This window comes from Ambystoma mexicanum, chromosome 1q, assembly GCF_040938575.1.
Source record: "Ambystoma mexicanum isolate Mex_15411 chromosome 1q, UKY_AmexF1_1, whole genome shotgun sequence".
NCBI classification, from domain to species: domain Eukaryota; kingdom Metazoa; phylum Chordata; class Amphibia; order Caudata; family Ambystomatidae; genus Ambystoma; species Ambystoma mexicanum.
Genome location: NC_090922.1, coordinates 571357777 through 571379908, shown reverse-complemented (window position 1 = coordinate 571379908; position 22132 = coordinate 571357777). Strand labels below are relative to the sequence as shown.

Below are 22132 nucleotides of genomic sequence, written 5' to 3'. Positions count from 1 at the left end.
CATGCGCTGCATCTAGATGGAATTGTGAATACTAGCATGTGCACACATAGAGGGAATTCTTAAGCTTAGCATGCGCCACATCTAAACAGAATTGTAAATGTTAGCATGTGCCACACTTAGATGGAATCCTCAACCAAGCATGCGTCGCGCCTAGATAGAACTGTGAATTTTAGCATGTGCACACATGGAGGGAATCCTCAACGTAGCCTGTGTCGCAGCTAGACAGCATTATATATGTTTGCATGTGCCACACTTAGCTGGATTCCTCAACCTAGCCTGCGTCGCATCTAGATAGAACTGTGAATGTTAGCATGTGCCACACTTAATTGGAATCCTCAACCTAGCCTTCGTCGCATCTAGACAGATTTGTAAATGTTAGCATGTGCACACATGGAGAGACTTGTTAAGCCTAGCATACGCTGCATCTAGATGGAATTGTGAATACTAGCATGTGCACACATAGAGCAAATTCTTAAACCTAGCATGTGCTACATCTAGACAGAATTGTAAATGTTAGCATGTGCCACACTTAAATGGAATCCTCAACCTAGCCTGCGTCGCACCTGGATAAAACTGTGAAGGTTAGCGTGTGCGCACACAGAGGGAATTCTTAAAGCTAGCAGGCGCCACATCTAGATTGAATTGTACATATTAGGATATGCAGCACTTAGATGGAATCCTCAACCTAGCATGCATCGCATTTACATAGAAAAGTAATTCAATGATGGATATACAACTCTCCTGCCAAGCCTGGACCAAGCATGCAAGCTTGAATCAATAACCAACCCACTAACAATTTCACTCCTCTGCATACACCACTCAAACCAAACACAACCACAAGCCTTAACTCAGCAAACCGCACAAACTTCACTACATTGCAACAACAAAACAAATCACACATAGACTTGCACAACAGCACACGACGAGTACTGACCGTAAAACACCCCAAGCCCAGCCAACTGACCCACCGGACTGAGGCTGCCAACAGCACATCACTGCTATATTGCACTTTTTCAGCTCATTCCCACTAACTCGCCACCCTCTCCCTTTTTCAGAGCGCCAGGGGACCACTCCGGTGGTGATAGTGCGCGGTACAAATATCCTTTAACATAACATTAACAGTTTCACACAATTCACTTGCAGGATTCACTTCCCTTAGCTTTTTCTAGCCCCCAGTCAGGTTTTCTCTTCAGCCCCCAGTCAGGCTTTCCACATTTATCGTTCATACAGCGTTTTTCCTCAGCCAGGCGTCCCCGCCTGTTTCACACTCGCAACTTTGGTAATGGGTTAATGACTTTCCATTAACCCTGGATGCCGGCATTTTCTACGTCCTCTTGTTACTATATCATTCACAAGAAAATGGGACCGGCCAGAGTCTTTCGAATAGACGCCCACGTGGCGCTGGACCACTCTGCAGCTGGTCTTTCCCTGGGTTTTTAAAAGTTCAAAAGTGCACAGGTTCTTGGTGCATAAATTGCTGTTTTCAACCTTCGGTCAACACTGTCCAGTACCACAATGAGGTTGTTGCCAGTTGCTAAGCAACTAGGCCTCTACCTTATCCAATCAAAATTGCCGGTAGGCGGAAGCCGGCCAGCGGACGAAGGCCCAGGAAAAAGGCCCTGTTCGCCACGGCGAGCCAAGCGCCCATCTCTGCCCAGGTGAGCCCCCTCACTTCACTATTACAAGTGCTCCTCACGTTCCTACATCTATCCTAAACTACTCGCCCGGCACTCAAATTGCCTTATCTTGCCTTGGCCCTTTAACTCTTACCCGCGCACTGAGCCCCGCACGTCGTATACGCCATAGCATCCCACACGGCTCCCTCTTCACCTATAAATCAACCTCAGTATAGCAGTTCTGAACCAACTGCTGTTTCAGATCTCCTCCGACACTCGCAGCTCGATTCCTGCGGCTGGCCAACCAACACGACATCCAACCTCACCACTTGATGCATTCTCGGGTCACTTAACACTGTGCGAACCCTTTACTCAAACCGCCGAGTTCACTTTGTGACCCTATGCCATTCTGCATGCACACAAGTTGCCGGACACGTTTAATGTAATCCTCAACTGTTGTCAGGAATGTACATGTCTAATGCATCCCGACCTGGCAGTGCCAGGAGCATATAACAACATGTACGACTCGTCGCATCTTCCGACAACATTAGATAGACCATGATGACTTCCTGTCCATTACGATATTGAATGATCCATCTGTTTAGCCTCTGGTGCCCCTGAGCCCCACTTCCAGCCCTTTATGACTCCGAATAATACATGTTGCAATGCCTTGCCTACTATGTTTATGCGTTTTAAGTCTCATATCTTGTCCATCATATACATAGATATATGCACTGTGTTCCATACTGTAACGCCTAGCCCGCTGTGTACTAATCTCACACCCAGCCTACTGGGTCTCTGTGCTATTGAATAATCCTTATCATAACGCTCAGCCAACTGTGTATGAGTCTTACATCTAGCTTGCTGTGGAGGAGTCCTTCATCCAGCCCTTTGCGTTACTGAGTACTGTAAAGTCTCTCATCTAACCTATTGTGCTTCTGAGTAATCTATACTGTTACTAAGTACTGTAACTGTAGTTGTACTGAACTATCTACATTGTAACGCCCAGCCCATTGTGTACTAGTCTCACATCTAGCCCGCTGTGTTTTGAGTAATCCGTATTGTAACGCTCAGCCCATTGTGGATAAGCATGATATCTAGCCTATTATGTTATTGAGTGATGCCCAATGAGACCCCACTGCACTCCTCTTTGTGGGCCATGCTTGTTCAAATCTGATGTTCTCCACAATGTATGCTATCTCCACTACCTTTAGTGCCATACTCCAGATCAGCCTCTATGCTATTCTCATACCAGGGGCTATAGTCAACCAGCCTAAGCTCCAGCTTTCACTATCCAAAATGCAGAACCCAATACTCCGAAGCCCAGCCACTACACCTATTTCTACAAAAAAGGTAAACTGGATTAAACCTACCATGTTTCTACCACCCTTGATCCTCTCAGACTGGATCAAGCCCACCGCATTCCTACCACCATTGAATCCTCTGACCTGCAGAGCCACCACACCGCCTACAGATCCTGCTAGTCCGAATAACCTTAAGACCCCACTTGTTAACCAACCACGTGACATTACCAATAGCCAGATCAACACCCGCTCACCAAAGAATATCTTCTCTAGTCCAGGACTGCCCATGCCCCAAAGTAATTAGGAACGCTAGACTTGGTGCTAGATTAGGCAGATCTTCTACCATAATACCTGGCCTATCCTCTACTACCAGCCAACCACAGGGACAAATTAAAACTCCACCCAAAATCCACAAAGTCCGTACGAAAGCCATACTGACTATTTCAGCACCTGACACCCATGACCAAAACAACAGTCCTACAACCGTCGATGGTGCATTGATCAATGCCAGATCGCTGGTTGCACGTGACCACTACAACCAACCTGCCATGACATTAGCAAATTCGTTGACTGAGCTAGGCCTTACACAAAGAGTTCTCCATCCTACGCATGAAAAAGGAAGAACCCTTGACTGGGTAGCTGACCTCAACTGTGAAACAACCATAACTTCCATTACACCTTACCCTTGGACCGACCACTCCCTACTCACCTTTACCATCCAAGACTGCAAACCTCAGAATAAACAAAACCTAATGGCTCCACCCATCCCGACCAGAAACAAAAGGAATATTACAGTGGACAATCTTAAGCCTTTTCTCCAACCTCTACTTAATCCTTCACCGGCCTCCTCCGATCCGGCTGAATTAGTGGAACTCTACAACAATACTATTACCAGAGCCCTAGACAAAATTGCACCGCTTAAACTGCGCAAAGGTAAACGTAAAGCACATCTGAACACCTGGTTCACACCGGAACTCAAAGCCCACGTAATGAGAAAAGGAAATGGGAATCTACCTGGAAAAACAGTCCCACCCCATCCAACAAAGACCGCCTTCTCAAAATTATGGCTAACAATAAAACTGGAATTCTCTCAGCCAAACGCAACACCTACAACGAAAGGATTGACAAAGCCAGTTCAAGTACCAGAGAACTCTTTACCATATTAAGAGAACTGGAATCTCCCACCGCTCCCACAGATAATTGCATCAAGGACAAAACCTGGTGCACAAAGATCCAAGATGCACTAGCTAATAAGATCACTTTACTCCAAAACAAAATAACTGCCAAAAACGAATAACCTGCCAACTCAAATAAACATCCAAAAATCCGATCCTAACCACTGTAAACCGTCTCAACGATTTAAATTCACTCAAGTATCCCCCCTCGAAGTGGAACACATTATAGCTTCACTTAAACCCTCTAATTGCCAAGGAGATTCCTGCCCAGCATCCACCATCAAAGAAGCGGCGAATGAACAAGCTCCTTTTATCAGCACTCTTATTAATGCTTCCTTCCGTACATGCACCGTCCCCACCAATCTGAAAAACTTGTGTGTACTACTGCTTCTAAAGAACCCCTCTTTAGATCTGAATATCCCCACCAACTTTAGACCTATCCCTACAGTCCCCTTCCTATTAAAGATCATTGATAAAGCAGCCTATATCCAGTTACAATCTTACTTAGTGACCAATAACTTACTAGGACTCCGACAATCTGGCTTCAGACCCCAACATGGCACAGAAAAAGCCCTGGTTGACCTGAAGATCCAGATTGACGACCTGAAAGACTAAGGCAAATCAGCCCTCTTGCTTTTGCTGGACCGGTCAGCCGCTTTTGATCTGGTCGATCACAAGGTGCTCTGCAAACATCTATCACCAGCGGCCCATTTCTCAGCAGAGGCAACAGCATGGTTGCAATCTTTCTTAAACAACAGATCATGCAGATGATACCCAGATCCTTATACCTCCGACAGGTGACTACAAGAAAGATCACGTCCTTCGCCCAAAACCCCCTCTGGCAAAACCATTGGCCAGGTGGAGTCAGGACTCTGGCCTCTAGAGCCTGGCATCCTCTTCAAAAGCACTCATGGGGCCAGTCCTGGCGCCTATGGCGCCAGGCTCATACACCATGAAAAACAATGTTCTTGGGAACTACTTTATTGTATTGTCAGCCAACATGGAGGCATCCACATAGCTTGGTTCCTAAGAACCACGCTATGCGGTCTAGTGTTTTGGGTGTGGTAGCCTAGGGACTACTTTACCTGGACTATTTTGTTGGGGCTATTTAAACCACACCCAAGCAAAACACGTTTTGTGTTACTTTGCAGCTTGCAACGTGACGCTCACCGTGTCCAGCTATTCCCTCAAACCTCGGAAAAGCAGAACCTGCAAGGAGACAAAAGGAACATCAATAGCAGCAGCATCTTACCTGCAGTCTTCATCTTTAAACATTAGCAGCTACTGAGAACGGCTTCCTCGAATCGGCACGCCTCCCGGACAGAACGACCTGAAAGAGGAAGATCGAGGCAACATTAAAGAAAGCAGTAGACATTTACAAATTACGAACTGCTCAAAAGGCTTACCTGGCTGGTCGCCTCTCGACTGGCACTACTCCGGACATTTCACTCGCGCTGAAGAACACCGCAACCTACAAGGAAGGAAAACACAGGTTAGCAAAGGCAAGACTTTGCAGCGCTGCGCATAGCGCTCACTTACCGCATCATAGCGCTCTTAATGCGCCATCATCTACCAGCGGGGCTCAACCAAGCCAGTTCGCCGCGCTGAAGCTCCGCATACCTAAGGGAGAAAAAAAGAGACATTTTAAACAAAGGCATGCAGGATAGCAACAAAACTAAAGAACAGCAATAAGACCTACCTGAACAATATGAAACGGGCCGGCGTCAGTGAAGTAACTGGACCGCACTCGCCCATGAAAGACAACGCACCCCTGCAAAGAAGGCAGGACAGAGAGCATGCTTAATTCTACCACAAGGCAGAACCTTCCCCGCAGACCACATCAGGGCAAAGCTAAGAAGCATACCAGCGAGTAACCCGGCTCGGTGGCGTCCCTGTGGATACCAGGTGAGCCTAACAGGTCACCAAAATATCTCATCATTAAGGCCTGAATGGCCACACATGGTCTGTCTGAATGATAATACTGAGCTGCTACTCCTAGCCACCCCATCCAATCAGAGGAAACTGAGTAAGCAATATCTTGCCTTCATCATTGATGGCGATGACATTAAAGTAGTTAGAGAGGTAAAAACCTTGGGTTTCTATTTAGACTCCTCCCTGAGTCTGCGTAAACAAGTTAGTGTCACAGCGTCAGCTTATACCTGCAAACTGATCCACGCATGTAAACCCTTTCTATCCACTGTAAGTTGCATCACGTTGGCTAGAGACCACATTTTGTCAAATCAACTACTGCAATGCACTGTACCTAGCTATATCCAGAACACGACACATCTCTGTGTTTAGACGTGACAACAACTGGCTATCTATTAGGGACAGAATACAACTCAAAACAGCCTCTCTGACCTACAAATGTCTCAATAACTCAGCCCCCCACTAGATCAACTCCACACGACCCACAAGAACCACCAACTCCAGATGCCTAAGAGTCCCCAGATTTAAATTAAAAAAAACAGGCGACAGCAGCTTTCCTGTTATGACGGTCCAACTCTGGAACTCCCTACCCACCACCCTAAGAGCCGACCAATCCTTCCACAACTTCAGGAAAAACATTAAACTTTGGCTCACTGCCAATGATCTCCCACCTTGTTGGATGTCCTCTACCATGACCTGAACAGCGATAGGGTCACTTCTGTATCTATGTATATTGCCTTGTACTGTTCAATGTATACCCACCATCATGTCTAATATCTGTCTATACACGCTGCTACCATGTGTTATATTGTATTATATTGTACTATACTATAACTTGTAATTCTTTTGTACTGTAACTAAGAAAATGCATATTCTTGTAACGTGCCCAGATACCAGTGGGTGAGGAGCACTTTATAAATAAACAAACTATCGGTTCTCTCTCCGAATCACCGGCTATGCTGACGACCTTGTCTTGTCTCTGGAGTCAAGGACGGGACCATGGTAGCAGGCGCACCTCCCTGCCTCAGTTATCATTGCGGGAGGGTCTTGTGCACTGTTGACATCTATTTCACCATACGTCCGCTGTAGTTCACGGTCTTATGATTCCTTTCACAGGGGCTTTGCGGGCTTGGTTCGAAAAGGGCAAGGTCACTTACCTCCTTGTCCTTTCCAGTCTTGCTGCCTTTCTTCTCCCTTTTAACTGCCGTCCTGGAATAGCTGCCTCCTCGTGTGCTTGCCCTTGCTCAAAGTGTGCTCTTGTGCTATGCCTTTTATCCCTGTGGGGAAGGGAAAGGGCCATCGGGTGTGTGTAATTGTCAACTGCCTGACTCTGCCTGACCCTGGTATTGGGACACGTCAGGTAAACGGCTCTGGTGTTAGTCCATCGTTTTTCACGGTGTAAGAAAGTGTTTGTGTCTGAAACAGGGCAGGGGGGGAGAGCTTCTGAGTATCCTACGGGGTAGGATGCGGAAAAGGTATTCTAAGGAAGGAGGTGTTGCATCTCACCCGTCTGTTTCCCACTTCCGCTCCCCAAAGACCCACCATCCAGGTGATCCTCCCCCACTGGTCCACCCCCAGGAACTCAATCCAATAGCGATGGCCCTGTCCTGGCCACCTGTCTGACAGATCTCCGGGGACTATCGTGTTGTGTTTTTGATGCTTGTTAATCTGCTTATAATCATCGACATGGGCGTGCCTGTAACACTATCCCTCACGTGACGTGTAGTGTACCCAAAATCCCTCACGCGTTGAGGTCCCTTATGATTGTTTTATTACGGCCAGCTAGTTGATCGCCTTATGCAGAGCTCTTCCAAATAATTGCAAATATTTTTATAGTCCCGACCTCCGGTCGTTTTTCTATCTCCTCCCCTTCCTTCCACGGTTGCTTCTGATACCACTGCCGAAGACTGCTGAGGACTGAATTTCGACGGCTGGGACTCCGGTCGGCGCTGCCGACCACGTGGCCGGGCCTTCTGGCTGGCTTAGACAGTAGGGAGAGTGGGCACTGTGGGGTTATATTCATTCAAGAATGTCTCTCCTTTTCCTTTCTTTGTTCTCTTGGGTTTGTCGTCACATTTGAAGTCCTGCGCTATGGAGAGGACACCATTTAAATATTGTCCTACCTGCAAGGCGAAATTCCCATGGAAAGACGAGCACCGGTGGTGCAATAACTTGTCTTCTCCCTCGATCACAAAGAGGCGTCCTATGAGGCCTGGAAGCTCCTACGTCCGAAGACTTAAAGGAGCGTTGCGTAAAGCGGTGGGCGGCAGCTGCAGAGTGCGCCTAGGACATTAGTGACGACCAAGGCTCCATCTTGGATGCCATTGACCTCACGCAAGAGCGTTCTCGCTCCATGCCGTCAGTCCCTGGCCCCGATAGGCACAACGAGAGTCCCGCTATGGAGAATGTACATCCCAGAGACATGGATTCACATGATTCCCACACTAAAGACACAACCCCGGGTTCTGCTTCGATGGTTCCAAGATGCCAACGGGTGTGCCGGCCAGTTCGGCTGTACTCGCCGATTCTCGTGATCGGCAGTCCTCACCGCAACCGCGTGAGCGACTTGTGTCCAGGCAGTCTAAAAATAAGGGCGCCAGCATCAAAAGCCATGCGGCCGTTGAAACGCCTCAGAAGAGTGCATCGGTGCTGCACTTGGGCCCGGTTGCACAGATATCTACTGCGCAACCGCCTGCACAGTCCGTACACTTCCCTGTGACGCTGAGCATTAACGATAGCATCGCAAAGATAGTTTTGGCTGTTAAACAGAAGGAACAAGCGAAGGACGCGTCGAAATGCCCGGAAGGCCGAAAAGACTACACTGAAAGCCCTGGGTTTTTGGCTAAGGCTCTAGGTGATACATCTCGGTGTTCCAGAGAAGAAAGTCAGTCAGAAGAGCCCTTTCCTCCTATTGCCACCCCCCCCATGGTTCATCTTCATGGACCAGGGAGAGGTTTGAGGGGTGCATGAATCGTCTAGAAAGGTTTGTGGAACTTTGAGAGATTTGCTCCAAAGAGGCCTCGGGAAGAGAGCCTGCATATGCCTGTGGCTAAATTTCAAAGGACTTTTGATCCATATCATGATGAAGACATTCTGGACATCACTGATGAGGAATACCATGTTCAGCCCTATACACAGGATGATACCCCCTTTGATGATCCTTCTAATCCCAATCAGGGATGGGAGGACGACCCTCCAACTGATAATCAGCCCTGGGCGTCCCCCACCGCGACACTTTGTGTATGAACTCGCTCCATCCCCACCAGTCCGTCAGGCGTCACCGGTTGACGACCAGATGGCGTTTAACGCTATCCTAAAGAAGGCAGCTGAGCAGGAGGCTGTGCCAGATTCAGACTTTGTTGAGGACATCCTTAAGGAGAAGCCTCCAGCCAGTCAGGCTTTCCATTTTATTAAATTCAATAAAAAGACGACTTGCCCCTTCCCTGTTAACGCCCACCCAGACCAGGGCTGTTAATCCACGTGTGGAGAAGCTGTTTCGTCCTTCCCCTACTGACCCTCTTTATATCAGGGGGCATGCCACTCCATATTCCTTGGTGGTTACCACTACGAGGAAAAGGACAGGCGTGCCCTTGTCCACAGGCGCGGCTCTGCCTGATATAAAGATTGTAAAAAGCTCTATGCGCTGGGGAAAAGGGTTACCACTGCTGCAGCTTACTCCACACGCATAGCCAACAATACCACACTGCTGGCTAGCTACTCAGATGTTCAGTAGAATCTACTACAGGAGGGCCTTCAAGAGGTCCCTGAACCGGTGGGAGCTAAATTGCTTGCTATTGTGTCAGAAGGCAAGCAGGTCAATCACAATATTCTAAAGAATACTTTCAACGCTGCTGAAACAGCGGGCAGGACCTTAGCCCAGGGCACCCTATTAAAACGGCATGCCTGAACAAAAAATGTGTTCAAGTCAGAAACCCAGGCTTCTTTAATTAATAAGCCAGTGGAGGAGGCCAATCTGTTTGGCAAGGCTGTCGATGAAGCACTGGAGACCGCGAAGAAGGAGCATGAGACTCTGAAAAGCTTAAACCAGATCACTCAAAAGACTTCAACAGAGGGGTGGAGGCTTGCACCGAACCTTTCGTGGGCAATCCTACTCTCGCCAGTACAATTCTGAAAACAATTGGTCCTCAGGTCAAGGATCTACCTCCACCACCACCAGGTACCCACCTAGAGGACAGCGTTGTGGGAAAGGCTTTGGGCGTGGCTCCACCCCCATAGGCTCCCCGGCCTCTAGTCAAAAATGACTTGCAGATCCGGGTACCCTCGCATGCCCCCCCGGTCGGGGGACGTCTAATATCATTCCTGCAAGCATAGGAGGGGATTACATCAGGCCAGTGGGTGCTCAAGTCCATCGCCCACGGGTACTGCATAGAGTTCAGCCGACCACCTCGATTCAGACCTACGAGATGAAGACGCCTAACATCAGAACACCTCAGTATCCTGCTGCAAGAGGTCGAGATCCTGCTGGAAAAGGACGCTATCAAAGTCGTCACTCTGGTATTTATTCAGTGCACTTCCTTGTACCCAAAAAGGATCTCCCCATGCTCCCTGTGCTAGACTTGCGTCCAGTGAACACATTTGTCAAACCTCAAAAGTTTAGTATGGTCGCTCTGGAATAAGTAATTCCTTTGCTAACACAAGGGGATTACATGACAACATTGGACATGAAAGATGCATAATTTCAATGTTGCAGGCACACAGAGAAGCACTATCAGTTCAAAGTACTTCCCTTCGGCATCGTCTCAGCCCCAAGGGTATTTACAAAGGTACTGGCGGTTGCAGCAGCACATCTGCGCAGGCAAGCCATCCCGGTCTATCCTTACCTCGACGACTGGCTCATAACAGGGGACTCCTACAGAACATGCCTGTCAACACACAAATGATGATAGACCTCTTACTCAGTCTGGGATTCTCCATAAACGAAAAGAAATCCAGCCTAGACCCCCGTCAGGTCAAACAGTTTCCGGGAGCTCTAATTCCTACAGAAGATGGCCTCATCTTCCCCTCCAACGAGAGGGTTCAAAACATGCTGTTTCAGATCCCTCAGTATGTAGCCAGTTGAGAGCTGACGGTACGCAAGGCCATACGACTGTTGGGTATGATGGCGTCCTGCATTTACTTAGTGCCTCACGCGCGTCTCCGTCCCATACAAGAGTGGCTCAGCAGCCATTGGTGTCAACCCAGCAGACGATGGGACGATCTAGTGGTTGTCTCGGCATCCCTCGTTCTCCCCCTGCAGTGGTGGTCGAGGGAAAACCTCTTGAAGGGGAAAACCTTCACCCCTGCAATGGAAGCCACTCTCACAAACAGACCCCTCTCTCATGGGGTGAGGGGCTCACCTGCTTCAGCAGACAGCGCACAGACTTTGGTCACCAGAGGTAGCATCCAACCATATAAACCTGTTGGAGCTCCTAGCGGTATTCAAAGCACTGAAGACTTTTCAGACACAGTTGCAAGGGAAGACGGTCCTGATCCTCACAGACGGCACCACAGCCATGTACTACCTGAACAAACAAGGGGGCACGCACTCTCCAGGGCTATCCAAACTGTCTCTGAACATTTGGAAGTGGGCTCTCAAACACAAGATGTTCCTGTTGTCCCAACACGTTCCAGGGGAACTCAATCTTCTGGCGGACAAACTCAGCAGAGACTTCCCACCATCCATGCCCGCAAACTCTGAACTTAACGACCTGGCTCCTGAGGTCATAGAATTCGGGCACCTCCAACTTCCTCAGTGAAGCATGGACCTACTTAGGGAGGCAAGAAAACCTAATACACGATATTGCTACTCCAGTAAATGGAAGCGTTTTGTTATCTGGTGTAATTCCAAGAGCATCAGTCCAATTGACTGCTCACCTACACATATTGTACTCACTAAACTCAGGCCTAGTTTTTTATTCACTGAAAGTACATTTAGTGGCACTCTCAGCCTACACTATGTCACAACAAAAGGTGTTGTGGTGGAAGATACCAGTTATTAAGGCTTTCATGGAAGGGGTTAAAAGGATTCCCCACCTGCCCCCCATTTCTAACCCGGCTCCCGGATGGCACCTAAATGTGGGACTAACTAGACTTATGTGGTCTCATTTTGAGCCTATGCATAGAGCAAGTCTCAAGGCTCTTACCTACAAGACCACCTTCCTAGTGGCAGTTACTTCAATAAGGGGTCAGTGAACTACAGGCCCTTTCAGTTCTAGACCCTTTTGTTACAGTCCACAGAAATAAGGTGGTTCTGTGCACTCGCTCTCGATTTGCGCCCAAATTTATTTCCAAGTTCCATGTGAACCAGTCTATAGAACTGCCAACTTTCTTCCAGAACCCCACTAACGTGGCAAAGAGAAGCCTACACACATTTAGTTTGCGCAGGGCTGTCATGTACTATCTGGAAAGGACTAAACCACTAAGGAAAACAAACCAGGTTTTCGTGTCAGTGGCAGCTGGTAGAGAAGGTGACCCTGTCTTTAAATCTGCCATCTCAAGGTGTATTGTCAATTGCATCACACTCTGCTACACTCTTGCTAAGAGAAAACTGCCCTTCAAGCATACAGCACACTCTACTCGAGGCACTGGGGCTTCCATAGCATTAATTGCAAATGTTCCCCTTGAATCTATTTGCAAAGCGGCAACCTGGAGTTCTGTACACATCTTTACAAAACACTATTGCCTAGACACTCATTCTAGGTCAGATTCTCAGGTGAGACAAGCAGTACCAAGACATCTTTTCACCACTGTTCCTTCTCACAACCCACCTCCAACTCTGGGTACTGCTCACTAGTCTATGCACAGCATGCGATTCTAATAAACAGAATAACGAGCATCAGAAGACATGCATTACTCACCGTAATAGCATTTCTGATGATTGTATCTGCTTGGATTCACATGCGCCCACCCTTCCTCCCCGCTCTGATGGAAGGAACATGGACATCTTACTACTTTGTTCTCTTTTCTGTACGCACGATAGTCGTAAGGCTGCCTCATGGCAGAAAAAATACAATCGGAGGGACCTCGACGCGTGAGGGGATTTAAGCTACACTACACGTCACTTTAGGGATTGTGTTACAGGCACGCCCATGTCGTCGTCCCCTTCCTCGAAAGAGAAGATGCAATACTCTGCGGTTTCCACTAGATGTTGGACTATATGAACAGCATGTGAATCTAAGCAGATACAATCAATCAGAAATGCTATTCCGGTGAGTAATGCATGTCGTTCACTTGTATCTACACCAATATGACGTCCAATGTCAAATGAACCCCCCACGCCCTTTCCCCTCCTGATAACGATGCCCCACACCTTCACAGTTGCATCTCGTGATCTGCAAAGCAAACGCCTCACGTTTACTATTGGCATTACGCTTTGGAGTTTGGATTGAGTGAATGATGGGTTTGGTCAGGCCTCTAAAAAGACATTTTGGCTAGACTTCATATATTTCAGAAACTGCTTGCTTGCCTTACTAGAATTTGGCGAAAAGAAAACTATCTGTAGTACAATTTCATCATAGTTGTGACTACTTTACTCATATTAACTCTCACTAATGCAATCTAATTTGTATTAATAATTAATTAAAGATGAACGCAATCTAATCAACCCAAGATCAATGTCCACACGCTACCGAAATCTACGATCTCCTAAGTGACGGAGGCATAGACATCCTTTTTGTAACCGAAACATGGCTAGATGACAACTACAAGATCACCCTCAATAACTGCCTTCCTTATAACTACAAGTGCATCCAAGTAAACAGGAAAACAAAGAGGTAGTGGGCTAGCAATCGTCCACAAGGAACACCTGGAAATTAAAGCGGAAGACCCATTAAACATCAACAAATGTGAATCCCTAATCATACTTCCATCAACAAATCCCAGAACAAACCTAAAATTCATACTGATATACAGACCACCAACGTACGATGTGCCCTTCATAGACCACTTTATAGAAGCAATCACCAACCTAGCTATCGAGCGTAACCAACTAATTATCCTCAGACTTCAACATCTGGTTCGATGAAGAAACCACAACCTCACAAAAATCTCTTACCTGCCAACTAACAACAATGGAACTACATCAGCTGGTCAAAGGAGCAACCCACATGGCAGGACATACACTAGACGCAATCTTTGCCAACAGAAAACTAATTACCACAGCACCACCGATTCAGATCCTCTGGAGCGACCACCTCGTTTGTTTGTTTGTTTGTTTATATGACGCACCCCACCCAGAGGTATCTGGGCGCCTTTATAAGAATATGCATTTTCTTAGTTACAATACAAGTAGGAAAGAACATGATCTAGTAGAATACAATATAGTACAAAAGTTGTGGTACATGGTTATTTCAATACAGTTATAATACAAAGTTAACTCGTATACAATGGAGTGAGGGAAGTAAACTAAACGGGTGGCAGATCTTTGGAGGTGAGCCAAAGTTTAGTGTTTTTCCTGAATTTGTGAAAGGTACTGGTCGGCTCTTAGGGTGGTGGGTAGAGAGTTCCATAGCTGGGCTGCCAAGACAGGGAAACTGCTGCTCCCTGCTCTTTTCAGCTTGAATCTGGGGACTCTCAAGCATCTGGACTTGGTGGTCCTGGTAGGTCTTGAGGGAGTGTTCTTAGTGAATTATTTGACAAGGTATTGAGGGGCTGCGTTGTAAAGGAATTTGTAGGTTTGGGAAGCAGCTTTTAGTTGAATCCAGTTGTGGTTACGTCTAGTAGTAGAAATGTGCTGTCTTCTGGAGATGCCCAGTGCTGTTCTCAGAGCATTGTTCTGGAGCTTATTGGTGATGTATTTACTGGCACCAAAGTACAATGCGTTGCAGTAATCAATTTTTGACAGCACAAGAGCTCTGGCCAAAGTCAAACAACTTTCTGTGGAAAGAAAAGGTTTGCAGGCGTGGATCAGCTTACAGGTGTATGCTGTCGCTGAGGCTGTAGCACTGACTTGTTTGCGAAGGTTAAAGGAGGTGTCTAAGTAGAATCCCAGTATTTTCATCTCCTTGGCCACCTTGATGTCATTGCCATCAATGTTGAAAGAGAAATATTGATTGCTCAGTTTCTTCTGATTGAATGGGGTGGCTAGTAGTAGAAGCTCGGTCTTCTCATCATTCAGGGCATCATCATCCCCTTTGTAATCACCATGCTCTCCCCAATAACCAGGAAACAAAAAAGCGACCAATCATCATGAAAAGAAGCTGGAGAACCATAAAAAACTCCAACTTAACGGTACGACTGGAGATGATCAAACCACGAACGACGACCATGGGCGAAGCTGACCTAGACACCAAAATAGATATACTTCACAACTGGATCACCACAACAATCGACGAGATCGCAAAAGAAAAACCTTTCAATCCATCCCGCAAAAGAGCAATGGCAAAATGGTTCATCCACTACTAGGCGCCATGAAAAGGAAAAAACTAGAATGGAGGATCAATAAAGACTGCAGAAAAAAATTCAAACTTCAACAACGTACCCGTTCATACAAAAAGGAAATGCTACGACAACAGAACCAAACGCCCAAAAATAACTGTTTAAAATCATAAACTAAATATTAAAAACCCTCCTGGCTGCAACAACACTCCAATACCATCGAAGCAATTTTGCAGTGCCCTCGCAGACCACTTTAAAAAATAAAATCATGACCATCCAACAGACCATTCAACCACTACAATGAAGACACTGACCGATGCAAGGAACAAAGGAACAAACTCCGAAACTTCCCGCACATATCAGTGGAGAGTTTCATCAAACTCCTAAATCAAAGCAACAAATCTGGCTCCCCCGCAGATCCCTGCCCCCCTGACATCTACAAATCAATCCTCGCACAAGAAACACCAATGGAATACTACAGGAACGTCCTCAACCAATCAATCTCAACAGGAAGAGTGCCTCAAGCCTTCAAATCGGCATACATCAAACCACTCCTCAAGGATACAACAGGAAACTTAGAGGACCTCTCCAACTACAGAACGATCTCTAACATCCTGTACCCAGCTAAACTCCTGGAAACACACATATAGAACAACCCCAGATTTCATAGAAGAACATCACCTATTAAACCAGGCACAAGTAGGCTTCAGACCGATGAGAGGAACAGAAACAGCACTTATTTCAATCTGGGATGATCTAAAGGCTAACGCAGGCTCAAACAACAGCAACGCTCTGATACTTTTAGACCTCTCTGCAGCATTCAACACAGTTTACCACGACATGCTCCTCATGAGACTGGAAGAATTCGGAATCACTGAGGCCTTACTTTGGGTCTGATCCTTCCTAACAAACGGAACAGAAACAATACGGATGAAAGGATCCTACCATTCCTCTCATTCAACAACAAAACAACTGCCGTCATCACCCTCATGTCCATACTAGACTACGCCAGCAGCTTATATCTAGGCTTGCCTGAAGGACTCTTAAATAAGCTCCAACGCATACAAAATGCAGCGGCCAAACTGCTCCTTAAACTACCTAGACGAGAACACATCACAGCAGCGCCGAAAACGCTACATTGGCTACCCATCAAACAACGGATGATGTTCAAATCAATGTGCATAACTCGCAGAGCAATCCACGACCAAGGTGCAGAGTTCCTTAAAAGAAAACTAAACGTACATCACACTGCAAGGCCACTCAGATCCAGCAGTGACATCCGCTTGGAACCCAAATCATATAACGAGAGGAAACTCGGAAGATCCTCTTTTTCTCACCTCACCCCAAAAACCTGGAACACACTACCAAAAAACATACGGAACACAAAAGATCACCTATAATTCAGTAAACTTCTCAAATCATGGCTCTTCACCCCTTAACCAGAAATAATGCTGATAAGGACATACACAGAGGAACTAGGCCGTGAGAAGAACCTACCCTGACTCCCTAAATCATCAACCCTTATAAAAGAAGGATATATGGATCTGTAACCTATCCACTTATCAATTAAAAAAACAAACCATCAAATCATACCAAGGAACACCCCAGATCAATCGGAAGGGAGAGCAAGGTATGACCCAGCAATAGCACCTGGAACCCCCGAATGCACAGGCAGCAATGGACCACCGACAGTAATAGATGGGAAGTAGCGGCTAATGATAATATAACTCCACTACCTAAGCAGGGATTATGCTCGCCCCCTGGGTGTACTAAGGTCAAGACCTAGATGGAGGCCAGCCTCAACCCCCTGAAACTAGACAGTCAGGAAAGGGAAGAGAAGATTATACCACCCAGTGGACCACCAACAGTAAATGGATAGCAAGGAGCTGGTTAGGGATATTAGAACACCACTGTCGCACTAGGGGACAATGCTCACCGAACCTGGGGTACTTAGCAAATCGGTATCACCACAGAAACTAGACAATCAGTAAACCAAGAGAAGAGAGAGAATATACCAACCCAGTATGACAATCTGATACATAAACTAAACTACAGGGATTGAGACATACCAACCACTAACCAAAACCGCAAATTTCTGCATACTAAATTCACACAAAAACCCACACCACCACTGTTAGGCAGAGATTGATGCAGTACCCTTTGGGTGCACTACAACAACTCTGACTACAGGTAATATGAAACCCAACCTTTTGTATAATCTTGTACTACACAGTTTTGGTAGCGTGTTGAGCAGCCAGGCTTATCTCAAGAGGGGTCAATGTGAGCAGTAGGGGAGTTACACAGATAATCACAGTGACAAGTATTCAAATAAACTTACACCCAAGGTTTCTTGAATAAACAATTATTAATGTATCAGTCCGTTAGAATAAGCCTTCTTCAGAAGGGAGCAATTTGAAAGCAGCACACAAATATATTTCAATAAAACTGTACACTCCTAGTTTCTAAATCAGTAGAGACCCTTTTGGGATGGCCCACAGACGGAACCTACACCATCGGGTGACTTCAATAGCGAGGGTGCTGGGGACATTAATATCACTGTTGCATTTAGAATCATGTACGAGTAATTCAAAGGAAATGGTTATTAGAACAAACAAGAGATCACAAATATTCTCAAGCGGGCAAATACGTTCAGATCCCCTAATAAGAGTTATTGAGTGGTACAGGCTAAGCCAAGGTCAATGGGCAAAAGGCTGCATGAGCTGAAGCACTTCTTTGCAGGTAAGTAGGAAGGTCTTTGCGCAATGTTTTAGAAGTCTTTGAAGAAAAGAAGAATCAAATGGGCCACAAGCTGTTAGCTGTTAGACGTGTGAAAAGTAAAAGGTGCAAGCAACTCTACAATAAGAGGTAAGATTTTACAGTACCTTTGTATTGAAGAAAAAGTGCAGCAGATGACATCTGTTCCGGTATCCAGTCAAAATCTCGAGGAAAAAAAAGTCGAATGACCATAATCTCGAAGAAAAAAAAAGTCGAATTCCCTCTTTTTTAATTATATATTTATTTTGGGGTCCGGGAATAAAAAAATGGGTAAAACAAAAAAAAAGAGGGGGGGTTGGGCAGGAACCCCCCCATTTCGAATAAAAAACGTCATTAAAAAGAATGCGACTTTTTTTTCGAGATTTTGACATTCGACTTTTTTAAATTCGACCTTTTCACTATAAACCATCTGTTCCTGTGCAGCTCTGCAGATCTCACTGTTCCTGGGCCTCAGTCGTGGGGACAAGAGGGAGGACTTCTGGGGACTCCTGCACTGCAATGGGGCGGTCATCGCTCGCAACCGGCAATCTTTCCAACAAGTGGCACTTCATTGTTTCAGCTCCTCAGGACTACCGCAAATAGCAACACTGCAGTTTCTGGCTGTCAAGATGGACTTTCCTTGCTTCTGGGGTCCTGCACTTTGTTGAGGGGGCTCAGGCTCGGTCAGTCCTGCTTCCTGTCAGTCCGGAGGATCTTCCTGGAGCTCTTGGCCAACTTAAAAGCAACGCACACAATCAGGTGTTGCACTCCCTGGCGTTTCGGTTTCTAGCAGCAACTCTGTGGAAATGCAACCAGCTCCCAGAGAATGTCCAGGTGGCTTACCTTGGAGTTGAGGGAAGGAGTCGTCCTTGCAGGGGCTTCTCTGTCGATACGAATTTGGAGTTTCAGCAGAGCAGCAGGGCTTCACCGGTCCAGGAGTTGCAGCAGGCGTCCTCTTCAAGTTCTTCTTCGGTTCCTTGATCGAATGGTCGACTGCCTTCCAAGCCAAAAGCCTTGCCTTTTATTCAGTTCTCTCCCATTCATTCCAGCCTAGCTGTCAGTCACCCAGCAGGGTAGCTGTCCTTGCCGGACAGTCAGCCGGCCAATCATCACAGAGTGCATTTTGGTCTCCTAGGAGACTAAGCACAGGGTGTTTCAGGCACTTCCCTCACTTCCTGCCCACCCCAGACACCCTGGAGCCAGAGGCGGGCTTCACTCGTGAATCCTGCCAAAGGCAAATCGAACAATGGGACCAACCCTGGTTTGGCGCGCAGAGTAAATCTCAAGAAGGACCTTTCCGAGAAGAAATGGCAAAGAAAGAAGGCCGGGCCATTTTGACAAAAATTGCACCCTTGAGTGCTTTACTGCAGCTGCAACGGCAGCCTTCGGTAAAAGCACAACATGGTAGTTAACAGTAAACCACTGCCACCAGCCATTCATCGGGGAAAGGGTAACATAAAATTGTTACATGAGAGCTAGACAAAGGGGATACTAAGTAACCCCTCCAGCACCCTATTTTAAGATAGTGTGTGCTGGGTCTAGAAAGTTACAATGTAAATAAAGTCAATTTCCCTTTACTATTCTGGGAAACAGTAGTTTATCCCAGAGATGTTACTTAAACCTTTGGGAAATCTAAAAGACTTCCCTGTGTCACTGCACTGTAAGGTGCTGTGTGACACAATGTAAAAGATGATGCCTATGGAGTTTGTCTCTCACAGCAAACCGCACGGACTTCAGCACACCGCAATAACAATCAATCAACAAATAGATCGCAATAACAGCACGCGAGGACCCACTTCGATCCTATATGCACACCCAAGCTCAGCGCACAGTGAAAACCGAATTGAAGCTGCCAACAGTACACCACCTCTCACTTTCCTACGCCCTCTTCACCCACTAACCCACCCCCCACCTTTGTTTACAGATCCGCCTGAGTGCCTAGAGGCCAACTCTGTTGGTGACGGTGCGCTATATAAATACCTTTAACATTAACCCTTTGATGAATTACTGAAGATGGAGAGAGTGAACCAAGCTTTTTTTTGGGCTTTTTAGTAGTAGTTCATTTTGTGAAAATGTCATTTGATTATCTGTTCTGCTGGGCATGGACTAGTCTTGAGGATGGCGTCCTAGCACTTGGGCTACACGCGTCATAATGATGATTAACTAAACAGAACATGTACATATAATATTCCACTTGGACAATTTTATATTTCAGTTAACATTATACCTAATAAAATGCACACTGAGCATTCTGTCTATAAAGTCAGAGTCATTAATGAAACTTCCAGGATCATGCCTTGTCTCTTGGGAACCACACGCACAGACCAACCCCTCCCCCGCCACTCCCTGCACACCTCTTCTACTCACCCATACCATTGATTAGAATTTGTCCTGACATCTTGCTGTTCTCTAAATCTGCATTCATGCAATGTATACCAAGTTCACCAGATTCTGTTTCAGTGTCTGGTTCAAATACATATGTGCTTTGATGATACCTTTCAAACGTTAATACGTTTTGTTTTTGCCTTTATCGATCAGGTTACAAAGAGGTAAAAAGCAGCTCATTGAGAATGGAAGTGGCGCAGAGGACAATGGTGACAGCTCGCATTGCAGCAACGCATCAGTGCACAGCAATCAGGAGGCCGGGCCCAGCAATAAAAAGACCAAGACTTCTGATGACTCGGGCCTAGAATTGGATAATAATAATGAGACTGTAGCCATAGACCCAAGCCTGGATGGAGCCAGTGAAATAGAGCTAGTTTTTAGGCCGCACCCAACTCTCATGGAGAAGGACGACAGTGCACAGACGAGGTAATTGTTATTCAGTTATTGTGTGCAAGATTTCATTTTTATTGTTCTTTCTGGCAATGTTTTCTCCATGCTTCTCAAATTACAATGCCGCCAGGTATGATTGGGAAATCTTATCAAACTGGAGTGACCCTGAATAATTCTGGAGGCTTCTTCTTTTCTGGAATACCATCTTCAATGTGGGAAACATGTAGGAAATGGTAACTTTACAAAATACCTTACTACATGTATTTACATTTTGAAAGACATTTCTGAAACATCACATTTCTTTTGGGGAAATGTAGATATTGTTGTAAGTGAGTAAAAAGGTTGAGGCCTATTTCCTTTGCTCCCCTTCATTCCCCCCCCCCCCACACACACACACACATATGCACACAACCACAAGCACACATATGCATAAAGCTGCTAATTCCAGTTGAAATACAAGCTTTATTATCTGGCCTCTGTTAACTGGAGTACTATATTAAGCATCAACTGTCATTAGCCGTAATAGTACTGTCCAGGTTAAGAAAATGCCAGATTGCAGAGTGCTTGTAAACGGAGTAGGGAGTCAGGAATCTGTTCAGCCTTTTTGCTTCATTTTCCAGCTTTTGCCATTTGGGTGACAACGTTGGGTTAACCGGCATATTTGGTTATCCAGCACCATTGAGTCTGAGTCACCATTTGTGCCAGATGACGGCGCTTTTACTGGTTTATGTAAGTTGAGTGCTTTTGTCCATTTGACTGATAAACTGACAAATGAAGTTATCAGTCTTATATTGGAAAAGGAAATACCATTGAATTTAATGTGTTGGCACTCGTGAAAATGGTGTTGCAATAAAACAGACTATGCCCGCTAATGACTATATAGACTACACGTTCAGTTCTACTTGGTAGCGAAGCGGCTGTTATCCCACTGCTTGGTTACATCCCTTCTGCAGCTCTTTTTGTTTTGTCCCCTTGAGTGGGTAAGGGTATGCCCAGACATTGTTCTCGACCTTGCAGGGCCTAAAGATCCAAGCTGCACTCACTGATGACTACCCATGAGTCCGGAACATGGCTGGGTTTGCTTGTAGTCCTGTGCAGAAGGGATTGTGACCCATCAGTGTGGGCTGGACTGCCGTGGGACCAAGCCAGATTTGCAAATGGTCTTTCCCCTTTCTGTTAAGGCTGTGGAACGATGGTCTGGATG

The 22132-nt window shown here is 46.2% G+C and overlaps 1 protein-coding gene across 4 annotated transcripts in view; it reads left to right on the top strand.

Moving 5' to 3' along the window:
• RNF2 (ring finger protein 2) overlaps nt 1–22132 on the top strand; it is a 245312-nt gene that overhangs the window by 106683 nt on the left and 116497 nt on the right. For all 4 annotated transcript variants that reach the window (XM_069641059.1, XM_069641062.1, XM_069641061.1 and 1 more), the window contains one exon: nt 20692–20964. In XM_069641059.1, coding sequence (XP_069497160.1) covers nt 20692–20964 — 273 coding nt within the window. The remainder of the gene's footprint in view (nt 1–20691; nt 20965–22132) is intronic.